General features: G+C 62.3%; 1 protein-coding gene across 2 annotated transcripts in view; it reads left to right on the top strand.

Annotated features, from left to right (window-relative positions):
• LMO3 (LIM domain only 3) overlaps positions 1-15,365 on the top strand; it is a 109,039-nt gene that overhangs the window by 54,610 nt on the left and 39,064 nt on the right. For both annotated transcript variants that reach the window (XM_069762749.1, XM_069762750.1), the window contains exon 2: positions 40-253. In XM_069762749.1, coding sequence (XP_069618850.1) covers positions 40-253 — 214 coding nt within the window. The remainder of the gene's footprint in view (positions 1-39; positions 254-15,365) is intronic.

Here is a 15,365-nt window from a genome sequence, read left to right as displayed (position 1 = left end):
CTTCTGCCACCTCTAACACCTTTTCTCCGTTTCTCTCAGGAATACAAATGCTTTCTGTTCAGCCGGACACGAAGGCGAAGGGTTGTGCTGGCTGCAGCCGCAAGATCAAGGACCGCTACCTGCTGAAGGCGCTGGACAAGTACTGGCACGAGGACTGCCTGAAGTGCGCCTGCTGCGACTGCCGCCTGGGGGAGGTGGGCTCCACGCTGTACACCAAGGCCAACCTCATCCTGTGCCGGAGGGACTACCTGAGGTGAGGGCCACGCTGCCCACCCCAGCTCAGAGCTGCCTGTGTATTCCGCCCTCACAGTGTAACCCTGCCCTAGCTCCGAGCTACCTGTATAACCCCGCCCTCACCGTGTAACCCCGCCCTCAAAGTGTAACCCCGCCCTAGCTCCAAGCCACTTGTATAACCCCGCCCTCACCGTGTAACCCCGCCGTAGCTACATGCATAGCCCTGCCCTCACCGTGTAACCCCGCCCTCAAAGTGTAACCCCGCCCTAGCTCCAAGCCACTTGTATAACCCCGCCCTCACCGTGTAACCCCGCCCTAGCTCAGAGCTACATGAATAGCCCCGCCCTCACCGTGTAACCCCGCCCTCACAGTGTAACCCCACCCTAGCTCCGAGCTACCTGTATAACCCCGCCCTCACCGTGTAACCCCGCCCTAGCTCTGAGCTACATGCATAGCCCCGCCCTCACCGTGTAACCCCGCCCTCAAAGTGTAACGCCGCCCTAGCTCCGAGCTACCTGTATAACCCCGCCCTTACCGTGTAACCCCGCCCTAGCTCTGAGCTACCTGTGTAACCCCGCCCTCACCGTGTAACCCCGCCCTAGCTCTGAGCTACATGCATAGCCCCGCCCTCACCGTGTAACCCCGCCCTCAAAGTGTAACGCCGCCCTAGCTCCGAGCTACCTGTATAACCCCGCCCTTACCGTGTAACCCCGCCCTAGCTCCGAGCTACCTGTATAACCCGGCCCTCACCGTGTAACCCCGCCCTAGCTCCGAGCTACATGCATAGCCCCGCCCTCACCGTGTAACCCCGCCCTCACAGTGTAACCCCACCCTAGCTCCGAGCTACCTGTATAACCCCGCCTACACCGTGTAACCCCGCCCAATCTGTGAGCTACATGCATAGCCCCGCCCTCACCGTGTAACCCCGCCCTCAAAGTGCAACCCCGCCCTAGCTCCGAGCTACCTGTATAACCCCGCCCTCACCCTGTAACCCCACCCTAGCTCTGAGCTACATGCATAGCCCCACCCTCACCGTTTAACCCCACCCTCACAGTGTAACCCCCGCCCTAGCTCCGAGCTACCTTATAACCCCGCCCTCAATGTGTAACCCCGCCCTCAAAGTGTAACCCCGCCCTCACAGTGTAACCCCACCCTAGCTCCGAGCTACCTGTATAACCCCGCCCTCACCGTGTAACCCCGCCCTAGCTCTGAGCTACATGCATAGCCCCACCCTCACCATGTAACCCCGCCCTCAAAGTGTAACGCCGCCCTAGCTCCGAGCTACCTGTATAACCCGGCCCTCACCGTGTAACCCCGCCCTAGCTCCGAGCTACATGCATAGCCCCGCCCTCACCATGTAACCCCGCCCTCACAGTGTAACCCCACCCTAGCTCCGAGCTACCTGTATAACCCCGCCCACACCGTGTAACCCCGCCCTATCTATGAGCTACATGCATAGCCCCGCCCTCACGTGTAACCCCGCCCTCAAAGTGTAACCCCGCCCTAGCTCCGAGCTACCTGTATAACCCCGCCCTCACCCTGTAACTCCACCCTAGCTCTGAGCTACATGCATAGCCCCGCCCTCACCGTGTAACCCCACCCTCACAGTGTAACCCCCGCCCTAGCTCCGAGCTACCTGTATAACTCCGCCCTCAATGTGTAACCCCGCCCTCAAAGTGTAACACCGCCCTAGCTCTGAGCTACCTGTGTAACCCCGCCCTCAATGTGTAACCCCGCCCTCACAGTGTAACCCCACCCTAGCTCCGAGCTACCTGTATAACCCCGCCCTCACCGTGTAACCCCGCCCTAGCTCTGAGCTACATGCATAGCCCCGCCCTCACCATGTAACCCCGCCCTCAAAGTGTAACGCCGCCCTAGCTCCGAGCTACCTGTATAACCCGGCCCTCACCGTGTAACCCCGCCCTCAATGTGTAACCCCGCCCTCACAGTGTAACCCCACCCTAGCTCCGAGCTACCTGTATAACCCCGCCCTCACCGTGTAACCCCACCCTAGCTCCGAGCTACATGCATAGCCCCGCCCTCACCATGTAACCCCGCCCTCAAAGTGTAACGCCGCCCTAGCTCCGAGCTACCTGTATAACCCCGCCCTTACCGTGTAACCCCGCCCTAGCTCCGAGCTACCTGTATAACCCGGCCCTCACCGTGTAACCCCGCCCTAGCTCCGAGCTACATGCATAGCCCCGCCCTCACCGTGTAACCCCGCCCTCACAGTGTAACCCCACCCTAGCTCCAAGCTACCTGTATAACCCCGCCCACACCGTGTAACCCCGCCCTATCTATGAGCTACATGCATAGCCCCGCCCTCACGTGTAACCCCGCCCTAGCTCCGAGCTACCTGTATAACCCCGCCCTCACCCTGTAACTCCACCCTAGCTCTGAGCTACATGCATAGCCCCGCCCTCACCGTGTAACCCCACCCTCACAGTGTAACCCCCGCCCTAGCTCCGAGCTACCTGTATAACCCCGCCCTCAATATGTAACCCTGCCCTAGCTCTGAGCTACCTGTATAACCCCGCCCTCACCGTTTAACGCCGCCCTCACAGTGTAACCCCGCCCTAGCTCCGAGCTACCTGTATAACCCCACCCTCAACGTGTAACCCCACCCTAGCTCCGAGCTACATTTATAGCCCCGCCCTCACCAAGTAACCCCGCCTTCACAGTGTAACACCGCCCTAGCTCCAAGCTGCCTGTATAACCCCGCCGTCACCGTGTTACCCCGCCCTCAAAGTGTAACCCAGTCCTAGCGCAGAGCTACCTGTATAACCCCGCCCTCACCATGTAACCCCGCCCTAGCTCTAAGCTACCTGCATAGCCCCGCCCTCACCATGTAACCCCACCCTCACCGTGTAACCCCGCCCTAGCTCCGAGCTACCTGTATAACCCCACCCTCAACATGTAACCCCGCCCTAGCTCTGAGCTACCTGTATAACCCCGCCCTCACCGTTTAACGCCGCCCTCACAGTGTAACCCCGCCCTAGCTCCGAGCTACCTGTATAACCCCACCCTCAACATGTAACCCCGCCCTAGCTCCTAGCTGCATGCATAGCCCCGCCCTCACCGTGTAACACCGCCCTCAAAGTGTAACACCGCCCTAGCTCCGAGCTACCTGTATAACCCCGCCGTCAATGTGTAACCCCGCCCTCAAAGTGTAACCCCACCCTCAAAGTGTAACACCGCCCTAGCTCTGAGCTACCTGTGTAACCCCGCCCTCACCGTGTAACCCCGCCCTAGCTCTGAGCTACATGCATAGCCCCGCCCTCACCATGTAACCCCGCCCTCAAAGTGTAACCCCGCCCTAGCTCCGAGCTACCTGTATAACCCCACCCTCAACATGTAACCCCGCCCTAGCTCCTAGCTGCATGCATAGCCCCGCCCTCACCGTGTAACACCGCCCTCAAAGTGTAACACCGCCCTAGCTCCAAGCTGCCTGTATAACCCCGCCGTCAATGTGTAACCCCGCCCTCAAAGTGTAACCCCACCCTCAAAGTGTAACACCGCCCTAGCTCTGAGCTACCTGTGTAACCCCGCCCTCACCGTGTAACCCCGCCCTAGCTCTGAGCTACATGCATAGCCCCGCCCTCACCATGTAACCCCGCCCTCAAAGTGTAACCCCGCCCTAGCTCCGAGCTACCTGTATAACCCCACCCTCAACATGTAACCCCGCCCTAGCTCCTAGCTGCATGCATAGCCCCGCCCTCACCGTGTAACACCGCCCTCAAAGTGTAACACCGCCCTAGCTCCAAGCTGCCTGTATAACCCCGCCGTCACCGTGTAACCCCGCCCTCAAAGTGTAACCCAGTCCTAGCGCAGAGCTACCTGTATAACCCCGCCCTCACCATGTAACCCCGCCCTAGCTCTGAGCTACCTGCATAGCCCCACCATCACCGTGTAACCCCACCCTCACCGTGTAACCCCGCCCTAGCTCCGAGCTACCTGTATAACCCCGCCCTCACCGTGTAACCCCGCCCTAGCTCCGAGCTACCTGTATAACCCCGCCCTCACCGTGTAACCCCGCCCTAGCTCCGAGCTACCTGTATAACCCCGCTCTCAATGTGTAACCCCGCCCTAGCTGCATGCATAGCCCCACCCTCACCGTGTAACACCGCCCTCAAAGTGTAACACCGCCTTAGCTCCAAGCTACCTGTATAACCCCGCCCTCAACGTGTAATCCCGCCCTAGCTCCAAGCTACATGCATAGCCCCGCCCTCACAGTGTAACCCCACCCTCACCATGTAACCCCGGCATTAAAGTGTAACCCAGTCCTAGCGCAGAGCTACCTGCATAGCCCCGCCCTCACATTGTAACCCCACCTCAGCTCAGAGTTGCCTGTGTAACACCCCTCACAGTGTAACCCCACCCTCAAAGTGTATCCCTACCCTAGCTCCGAGCTACCTTTATAACCCCGCCCTCACGTGTAACCACGCCCTCAAAGTGTAACCCAGTCCTAGCTCAGAGCTACCTGCTTAGCCCCACCCTCACACTGTAACCCCATCCCAGCTTAGAGCTGCCTGTGTAACCCGCCCTCAAAGTAACCCCGCCCTCAAAGTAACCCCGCCCTAGCTCAGAGCTACCTGTATAGCCCCACCCTCACATTGTAACTCCGCTCCAGCTCAGTGCTGCCTGTGTAACCGGCCCTCACAGTGTAACCATGCCCCACCTCACAGCTGCCTGCGTAACCCCACCCTCAGTGTAATCCCGCCTCAGCTCAGAGCTGCCTCTGTAACCCCGCCCTCACAGTGATACCCTTCCTGAACTCAAAGCTGCCACTGTAACCCTGCCCTCAGTGTAACCCCGCACTATATCAGAGCTGCCTGTGTAACCCCTCCTTCACAGTGTAACCCAGATCAGAGCTGCCTGTGTAACCCTGCCCCAGATCAGAGCTGCCTGTGTAACCCTGCCCACACTGTGTAACCCTGCCCCAGATCAGTGCTGCCTGTGTAACCCCGCCCACACTGTGTAACCCAGATCAGAGCTGCCTGTGTAACCCCTCCTTCACAGTGTAACCCAGATCAGAGCTGCCTGTGTAACCCTGCCCCAGATCAGGGCTGCCTGTGTAACCCCGCCCACACTGTGTAACCCTGCCCCAGATCAGTGCTGCCTGTGTAACCCCGCCCACACTGTGTAACCCAGATCAGAGCTGCCTGTGTAACCCCGCCCACACTGTATAACCCTGCCCCAGATCAGTGCTGCCTGTGTAACCCTGCCCACACTGTATAACCCTGCCCCAGATCAGGGCTGCCTGTGTAACCCCGCCCACACTGTATAACCCTGCCCCAGATCAGGGCTGCCTGTGTAACCCTGCCCACACTGTATAACCCTGCCCCAGATCAGTGCTGCCTGTGTAACCCCGCCCACACTGTATAACCCTGCCCCAGATCAGAGCTGCCTGTGTAACCCCGCCCACACTGTATAACCCTGCCCCAGATCAGGGCTGCCTGTGTAACCCTGCCCACACTGTATAACCCTGCCCCAGATCAGTGCTGCCTGTGTAACCCCGCCCACACTGTGTAACCCAGATCAGAGCTGCCTGTGTAACCCCGCCCACACTGTATAACCCTGCCCCAGATCAGTGCTGCCTGTGTAACCCCGCCCACACTGTATAACCCTGCCCCAGATCAGTGCTGCCTGTGTAACCCTGCCCACACTGTGTAACCCTGCCCCAGATCAGTGCTGCCTGTGTAACCCCGCCCACACTGTGTAACCCAGATCAGAGCTGCCTGTGTAAGCCCGCCCACACTGTATAACCCTGCCCCAGATCAGTGCTGCCTGTGTAACCCCGCCCACACTGTGTAACCCTGCCCCAGATCAGTGCTGCCTGTGTAACCCTGCCCACACTGTGTAACCCTGCCCCAGATCAGGGCTGCCTGTGTAACCCCGCCCACACTGTGTAACCCTGCCCCAGATCAGAGCTGCCTGTGTAACCCCGCCCACACTGTATAACCCTGCCCCAGATCAGTGCTGCCTGTGTAACCCCGCCCACACTGTGTAACCCTGCCCCAGATCAGTGCTGCCTGTGTAAACCTGCCCACACTGTATAACCCTGCCCCAGATCAGTGCTGCCTGTGTAACCCCGCCCACACTGTGTAACCCTGCCCCAGATCAGAGCTGCCTGTGTAACCCCGCCCACACTGTGTAACCCTGCCCCAGATCAGTGCTGCCTGTGTAACCCCGCCCACACTGTGTAACCCTGCCCCAGATCAGAGCTGCCTGTGTAACCCTGCCCACACTGTGTAACCCTGCCCCAGATCAGTGCTGCCTGTGTAACCCTGCCCACACTGTGTAACCCTGCCCCAGATCAGTGCTGCCTGTGTAACCCTGCCCACACTGTGTAACCCTGCCCCAGATCAGTGCTGCCTGTGTAACCCTGCCCACACTGTGTAACCCTGCCCCAGATCAGTGCTGCCTGTGTAACCCCTCCTTCACAGTGTAACCCAGATCAGAGCTGCCTGTGTAACCCTGCCCCAGATCAGAGCTGCCTGTGTAACCCTGCCCACACTGTGTAACCCTGCCCCAGATCAGTGCTGCCTGTGTAACCCCGCCCACACTGTGTAACCCAGATCAGAGCTGCCTGTGTAACCCCGCCCACACTGTATAACCCTGCCCCAGATCAGTGCTGCCTGTGTAACCCTGCCCACACTGTGTAACCCTGCCCCAGATCAGGGCTGCCTGTGTAACCCCGCCCACACTGTGTAACCCTGCCCCAGATCAGAGCTGCCTGTGTAACCCCGCCCACACTGTATAACCCTGCCCCAGATCAGTGCTGCCTGTGTAACCCCGCCCACACTGTGTAACCCTGCCCCAGATCAGTGCTGCCTGTGTAAACCTGCCCACACTGTATAACCCTGCCCCAGATCAGTGCTGCCTGTGTAACCCCGCCCACACTGTGTAACCCTGCCCCAGATCAGAGCTGCCTGTGTAACCCCGCCCACACTGTGTAACCCTGCCCCAGATCAGTGCTGCCTGTGTAACCCTGCCCACACTGTGTAACCCTGCCCCAGATCAGTGCTGCCTGTGTAACCCCGCCCACACTGTATAACCCTGCCCCAGATCAGTGCTGCCTGTGTAACCCTGCCCACACTGTATAACCCTGCCCCAGATCAGTGCTGCCTGTGTAACCCCGCCCACACTGTATAACCCTGCCCCAGATCAGTGCTGCCTGTGTAACCCCGCCCACACTGTATAACCCTGCCCCAGATCAGAGCTGCCTGTGTAACCCCGCCCACACTGTGTAACCCTGCCCCAGATCAGAGCTGCCTGTGTAACCCTGCCCACACTGTGTAACCCTGCCCCAGATCAGTGCTGCCTGTGTAACCCTGCCCTCAGTGTAACCCTGCCCCCACCCTCACCCTCACCACTGATTGTCACCTCTGTGTAACCACGCCCACACGGTATAACCCCACCCACAATAACCCCGCCTCACCTCAGCGCTGCGTTGTTACCCCGCCTACACGGTATTAACACGCACACTATGTAACCTCATCTACACTGTGTAACCCCACCCCAGCTCTGTGCCGCCTGTGTAGCCCCGCCCACACAATGTTACTCCACCCACACCACTGATTTGCAGATTTCTCTGTGGTCCTTACACTGTGATGGTTCTGGTCCTTACACTGTGCTGCTCCCGGCCAGTGTTCCCCCATGTCTGCTGCTCCCGGCCAGTGTTCGCCCATGTCTGCTGCTCCCGGCCAGTGTTCGCCCATGTCTGCTGCTCCCGGCCAGTGTTCCCCCATGTCTGCTGCTCCCGGCCAGTGTTCGCCCATGTCTGCTGCTCCCGGCCAGTGTTCCCCCATGTCTGCTGCTCCCGGCCAGTGTTCCCCCATGTCTGCTGCTCCCGGCCAGTGTTCCCCCATGTCTGCTGCTCCCGGCCAGTGTTCCCCCATGTCTGCTGCTCCCGGCCAGTGTTCCCCCATGTCTGCTGCTCCCGGCCAGTGTTCCCCCATGTCTGCTGCTCCCGGCCAGTGTTCCCCCATGTCTGCTGCTCCCGGCCAGTGTTCCCCCATGTCTGCTGCTCCCGGCCAGTGTTCCCCCATGTCTGCTGCTCCCGGCCAGTGTTCCCCCATGTCTGCTGCTCCCGGCCAGTGTTCCCCCATGTCTGCTGCTCCCGGCCAGTGTTCCCCCATGTCTGCTGCTCCCGGCCAGTGTTCCCCCATGTCTGTTACTCCCGGCCAGTGTTCCCCCATGTCTGCTGCTCCCGGCCAGTGTTCGCCCCATGTCTGCTGCTCCCGGCCAGTGTTCCCCCATGTCTGCTGCTCCCGGCCAGTGTTCCCCCATGTCTGCTGCTCCCGGCCAGTGTTCGCCCATGTCTGCTGCTCCCAGCCAGTGTTCCCCCATGTCAGCTGCTCCCGGTCAGTGTTCCCCCATGTATGCTGCTCCCGGCCAGTGTTCCCCCATGTCTGCTGCTCCCGGCCAGTGTTCCCCCATGTCTGCTGCTCCCGGCCAGTGTTCCCCCATGTCTGCTGCTCCCGGCCAGTGTTCCCCCCATGTCTGCTGCTCCCGGCCAGTGTTCCCCCATGTCTGCTGCTCCCGGCCAGTGTTCCCTCATGTCTGCTGCTCCCGGCCAGTGTTCCCCCATGTCTGCTGCTCCCGGCCAGTGTTCCCCCATGTTTGCTGCTCCCGGCCAGTGTTCCCCCATGTCTGCTGCTCCCGGCCAGTGTTCCCCCATGTCTGCTGCTCCCGGCCAGTGTTCCCCCATGTCTGCTGCTCCCGGCCAGTGTTCCCCCATGTCTGCTGCTCCCGGCCAGTGTTCCCCCATGTCTGCTGCTCCCGGCCAGTGTTCCCCCATGTCTGCTGCTCCCGGACAGTGTTCCCTCATGTCTGCTGCTCCCGGCCAGTGTTCCCCCATGTCTGCTGCTCCCGGCCAGTGTTCCCCCATGTCTGCTGCTCCCGGCCAGTGTTCCCCCATGTCTGCTGCTCCTGGCCAGTGTTCCCCCATGTCTGCTGCTCCCGGCCAGTGTTCCCTCATGTCTGCTGCTCCCGGCCAGTATTCCCCCATGTCTGCTGCTCCCGGCCAGTGTTCCCTCATGTCTGCTGCTCCCGGCCAGTGTTCCCTCATGTCTGCTGCTCCCGGCCAGTGTTCCCCCATGTCTGCTGCTCCCGGACAGTGTTCCCCCATGTCTGCTGCTCCCGGCCAGTGTTCCCCCATGTCTGTTACTCCCGGCCAGTGTTCCCCCATGTCTGCTGCTCCCGGCCAGTGTTCCCTCATGTCTGCTGCTCCCGGCCAGTGTTCCCCCATGTCTGCTGCTCCCGGCCAGTGTTCGCCCATGTCTGCTGCTCCCGGCCAGTGTTCCCCCCATGTCTGCTGCTCCCGGCCAGTGTTCCCCCATGTCTGCTGCTCCCGGCCAGTGTTCCCCCATGTCTGCTGCTCCCGGCCAGTATTCCCCCATGTCTGCTGCTCCTGGCCAGTGTTCCCCCATGTCTGCTGCTCCCGGCCAGTGTTCCCCCATGTCTGCTGCTCCCGGCCAGTATTCCCCCATGTCTGCTGCTCCCGGCCAGTGTTCCCCCATGTCTGCTGCTCCCGGCCAGTATTCCCCCATGTCTGCTGCTCCCGGCCAGTATTCCCCCATGTCTGCTGCTCCCGGCCAGTGTTCCCCCATGTCTGCTGCTCCCGGCCAGTGTTCCCCCATGTCTGCTGCTCCCGGCCAGTGTTCCCCCATGTCTGCTGCTCCCGGACAGTGTTCCCCCATGTCTGCTGCTCCCGGCCAGTGTTCCCCCATGTCTGCTGCTCCCGGCCAGTATTCCCCCATGTCTGCTGCTCCCGGCCAGTATTCCCCCATGTCTGCTGCTCCCGGCCAGTGTTCCCCCATGTCTGCTGCTCCCGGCCAGTGTTCCCCCATGTCTGCTGCTCCCGGCCAGTGTTCCCCCATGTCTGCTGCTCCCGGCCAGTATTCCCCCATGTCTGCTGCTCCCGGCCAGTGTTCCCCCATGTCTGTTACTCCCGGCCAGTGTTCCCTCATGTCTGCTGCTCCCGGCCAGTGTTCCCCCATGTCTGCTGCTCCCGGCCAGTGTTCGCCCCATGTCTGCTGCTCCCGGCCAGTGTTCCCTCATGTCTGCTGCTCCCGGCCAGTGTTCGCCCCATGTCTGCTGCTCCCGGCCAGTGTTCGCCCATGTCTGCTGCTCCCGGCCAGTGTTCCCCCATGTCTGCTGCTCCCGGCCAGTGTTCCCCCATGTCTGCTGCTCCCGGCCAGTGTTCCCCCATGTCTGCTGCTCCCGGACAGTGTTCCCTCATGTCTGCTGCTCCCGGCCAGTGTTCCCCCATGTCTGCTGCTCCCGGCCAGTGTTCCCCCATGTCTGCTGCTCCCGGCCAGTGTTCCCCCATGTCTGCTGCTCCCGGCCAGTGTTCCCCCATGTCTGCTGCTCCCGGCCAGTGTTCCCCCATGTCTGCTGCTCCCGGCCAGTGTTCCCTCATGTCTGCTGCTCCCGGCCAGTATTCCCCCATGTCTGCTGCTCCCGGCCAGTGTTCCCTCATGTCTGCTGCTCCCGGCCAGTGTTCCCTCATGTCTGCTGCTCCCGGCCAGTGTTCCCCCATGTCTGCTGCTCCCGGACAGTGTTCCCCCATGTCTGCTGCTCCCGGCCAGTGTTCCCCCATGTCTGTTACTCCCGGCCAGTGTTCCCCCATGTCTGCTGCTCCCGGCCAGTGTTCCCTCATGTCTGCTGCTCCCGGCCAGTGTTCCCCCATGTCTGCTGCTCCCGGCCAGTGTTCGCCCATGTCTGCTGCTCCCGGCCAGTGTTCCCCCCATGTCTGCTGCTCCCGGCCAGTGTTCCCCCATGTCTGCTGCTCCCGGCCAGTGTTCCCCCATGTCTGCTGCTCCCGGCCAGTGTTCGCCCATGTCTGTTACTCCCGGCCAGTGTTCCCCCATGTCTGCTGCTCCCGGCCAGTGTTCCCCCATGTCTGCTGCTCCCGGCCAGTATTCCCCCATGTCTGCTGCTCCCTGCCAGTGTTCCCCCATGTCTGCTGCTCCCGGCCAGTATTCCCCCATGTCTGCTGCTCCTGGCCAGTGTTCCCCCATGTCTGCTGCTCCCGGCCAGTGTTCCCCCATGTCTGCTGCTCCCGGCCAGTATTCCCCCATGTCTGCTGCTCCCGGCCAGTGTTCCCCCATGTCTGCTGCTCCCGGCCAGTATTCCCCCATGTCTGCTGCTCCCGGCCAGTATTCCCCCATGTCTGCTGCTCCCGGCCAGTGTTCCCCCATGTCTGCTTCTCCCGGCCAGTGTTCCCCCATGTCTGCTGCTCCCGGCCAGTATTCCCCCATGTCTGCTGCTCCCGGCCAGTGTTCCCCCATGTCTGTTACTCCCGGCCAGTGTTCCCTCATGTCTGCTGCTCCCGGCCAGTGTTCCCCCATGTCTGCTGCTCCCGGCCAGTGTTCGCCCCATGTCTGCTGCTCCCGGCCAGTGTTCCCTCATGTCTGCTGCTCCCGGCCAGTGTTCGCCCCATGTCTGCTGCTCCCGGCCAGTGTTCGCCCATGTCTGCTGCTCCCGGACAGTGTTCGCCCATGTCTGCTGCTCCCAGCCAGTGTTCCCCCATGTCTGCTGCTCCTGGCCAGTGTTCGCCCCATGTCTGCTGCTCCCGGCCAGTGTTCCCCCATGTCTGCTGCTCCCGGCCAGTGTTCGCCCATGTCTTCTCCCGGCCAGTGTTCGCCCATGTCTGCTGCTCCCAGCCAGTGTTCCCCCATGTCTGCTGCTCCTGGCCAGTGTTCGCCCCATGTCTGCTGCTCCCGGCCAGTGTTCCCCCATGTCTGCTGCTCCCGGCCAGTGTTCGCCCCATGTCTGCTGCTCCCGGACAGTGTTCCCCCATGTCTGCTGCTCCCGGCCAGTGTTCCCTCATGTCTGCTGCTCCCGGCCAGTGTTCCCCCATGTCTGCTGCTCCCGGCCAGTGTTCCCCCATGTCTGCTGCTCCCGGCCAGTGTTCCCCCATGTCTGCTGCTCCCGGCCAGTGTTCCCCCATGTCTGCTGCTCCCGGCCAGTGTTCCCCCATGTCTGCTGCTCCCGGCCAGTGTTCCCCCATGTCTGCTGCTCCCGGCCAGTGTTCCCCCATATCTGCTGCTCCCGGCCAGTGTTCCCCCATGTCTGCTGCTCCCGGCCAGTGTTCCCCCATGTCTGCTGCTCCCGGCCAGTGTTCCCCCATGTCTGCTTCTCCCGGCCAGTGTTCCCCCATGTCTGCTGCTCCCGGCCAGTATTCCCCCATGTCTGTTACTCCCGGCCAGTGTTCCCTCATGTCTGCTGCTCCCGGCCAGTGTTCCCCCATATCTGCTGCTCCCGGCCAGTGTTCCCCCATGTCTGCTGCTCCCGGCCAGTGTTCCCCCATGTCTGCTGCTCCCGGCCAGTGTTCCCCCATGTCTGCTGCTCCCGGCCAGTGTTCCCCCATGTCTGCTGCTCCCGGCCAGTGTTCCCCCATGTCTGCTGCTCCTGGCCAGTGTTCCCCCATGTCTGCTGCTCCCGGCCAGTGTTCCCCCATGTCTGCTGCTCCCGGCCAGTGTTCCCCCATGTCTGCTGCTCCCGGCCAGTGTTCCCCCATATCTGCTGCTCCCGGCCAGTGTTCCCCCATGTCTGCTGCTCCCGGCCAGTGTTCCCCCATGTCTGCTGCTCCCGGCCAGTGTTCCCCCATGTCTGCTTCTCCCGGCCAGTGTTCCCCCATGTCTGCTGCTCCCGGCCAGTGTTCCCCCATGTCTGTTACTCCCGGCCAGTGTTCCCTCATGTCTGCTGCTCCCGGCCAGTGTTCCCCCATGTCTGCTGCTCCCGGCCAGTGTTCCCCCATGTCTGCTGCTCCCGGCCAGTGTTCGCCCCATGTCTCCTGCTCCCGGCCAGTGTTCCCTCATGTCTGCTGCTCCCGGCCAGTGTTCGCCCCATGTCTGCTGCTCCCGGCCAGTGTTCGCCCATGTCTGCTGCTCCCGGACAGTGTTCGCCCATGTCTGCTGCTCCCGGCCAGTGTTCCCCCATGTCTGCTGCTCCCGGCTAGTGTTCCCCCATGTCTTCTCCCGGCCAGTGTTCGCCCATGTCTGCTGCTCCCAGCCAGTGTTCCCCCATGTCTGCTGCTCCTGGCCAGTGTTCGCCCCATGTCTGCTGCTCCCGGCCAGTGTTCCCCCATGTCTGCTGCTCCCGGCCAGTGTTCGCCCATGTCTTCTCCCGGCCAGTGTTCGCCCATGTCTGCTGCTCCCAGCCAGTGTTCCCCCATGTCTGCTGCTCCCGGCCAGTGTTCCCTCATGTCTGCTGCTCCCGGCCAGTGTTCCCCCATGTCTGCTGCTCCCGGCCAGTGTTCCCCCATGTCTGCTGCTCCCGGCCAGTGTTCCCCCATGTCTGCTGCTCCCGGCCAGTGTTCCCCCATGTCTGCTGCTCCTGGCCAGTGTTCCCCCATGTCTGCTGCTCCCGGCCAGTGTTCCCCCATGTCTGCTGCTCCCGGCCAGTGTTCCCCCATGTCTGCTGCTCCCGGCCAGTGTTCCCCCATATCTGCTGCTCCCGGCCAGTGTTCCCCCATGTCTGCTGCTCCCGGCCAGTGCTCCCCCATGTCTGCTGCTCCCGGCCAGTGTTCCCCCATGTCTGCTTCTCCCGGCCAGTGTTCCCCCATGTCTGCTGCTCCCGGCCAGTATTCCCCCATGTCTGCTGCTCCCGGCCAGTGTTCCCCCATGTCTGTTACTCCCGGCCAGTGTTCCCTCATGTCTGCTGCTCCCGGCCAGTGTTCCCCCATGTCTGCTGCTCCCGGCCAGTGTTCCCCCATGTCTGCTGCTCCCGGCCAGTGTTCGCCCCATGTCTGCTGCTCCCGGCCAGTGTTCCCTCATGTCTGCTGCTCCCGGCCAGTGTTCGCCCCATGTCTGCTGCTCCCGGCCAGTGTTCGCCCATGTCTGCTGCTCCCGGACAGTGTTCGCCCATGTCTGCTGCTCCCGGCCAGTGTTCCCCCATGTCTGCTGCTCCCGGCCAGTGTTCCCCCATGTCTTCTCCCGGCCAGTGTTCGCCCATGTCTGCTGCTCCCAGCCAGTGTTCCCCCATGTCTGCTGCTCCCGGCCAGTGTTCCCCCATGTCTGCTGCTCCCGGCCAGTGTTCCCCCATGTCTGCTGCTCCCGGCCAGTGTTCCCCCATGTCTGCTGCTCCCGGCCAGTGTTCGCCCATGTCTTCTCCCGGCCAGTGTTCGCCCATGTCTGCTGCTCCCAGCCAGTGTTCCCCCATGTCTGCTGCTCCTGGCCAGTGTTCGCCCCATGTCTGCTGCTCCCGGCCAGTGTTCCCCCATGTCTGCTGCTCCCGGCCAGTGTTCGCCCCATGTCTGCTGCTCCCGGACAGTGTTCCCCCATGTCTGCTGCTCCCGGCCAGTGTTCCCTCATGTCTGCTGCTCCCGGCCAGTGTTCCCCCATGTCTGCTGCTCCCGGCCAGTGTTCCCCCATGTCTGCTGCTCCCGGCCAGTGTTCCCCCATGTCTGCTGCTCCCGGCCAGTGTTCCCCCATGTCTGCTGCTCCTGGCCAGTGTTCCCCCATGTCTGCTGCTCCCGGCCAGTGTTCCCCCATGTCTGCTGCTCCCGGCCAGTGTTCCCCCATGTCTGCTGCTCCCGGCCAGTGTTCCCCCATATCTGCTGCTCCCGGACAGTGTTCCCTCATGTCTGCTGCTCCCGGCCAGTGTTCCCCCATGTCTGCTGCTCCCGGCCAGTGTTCCCCCATGTCTGCTGCTCCCGGCCAGTGTTCCCCCATATCTGCTGCTCCCGGACAGTGTTCCCTCATGTCTGCTGCTCCCGGCCAGTGTTCCCCCATGTCTGCTGCTCCCGGCCAGTGTTCCCTCATGTCTGCTGCTCCCGGCCAGTGTTCCCCCATGTCTGCTGCTCCCGGCCAGTGTTCGCCCCATGTCTGCTGCTCCCGGCCAGTGTTCCCCCATGTCTGCTGCTCCCGGCCAGTGTTCCCCCATGTCTGCTTCTCCCGGCCAGTGTTCCCCCATGTCTGCTGCTCCCGGCCAGTGTTCCCCCATGTCTGCTGCTCCCGGCCAGTGTTCCCCCATGTCTGCTGCTCCCGGACAGTGTTCCCCCATGTCTGCTGCTCCCGGCCAGTGTTCCCCCATGTCTGCTGCTCCCGGCCAGTGTTCCCCCATGTCTGCTGCTCCCGGCCAGTGTTCCCCCATGTCTGCTGCTCCCGGCCAGTGTTCCC

The sequence above is a fragment of the Ranitomeya imitator genome, chromosome 4, assembly GCF_032444005.1.
Source record: "Ranitomeya imitator isolate aRanImi1 chromosome 4, aRanImi1.pri, whole genome shotgun sequence".
NCBI lineage: Eukaryota > Metazoa > Chordata > Amphibia > Anura > Dendrobatidae > Ranitomeya > Ranitomeya imitator.
The sequence above is the reverse complement of the archived record's forward strand: the minus strand, read 5'-3'. Positions and strand labels throughout refer to the sequence as shown.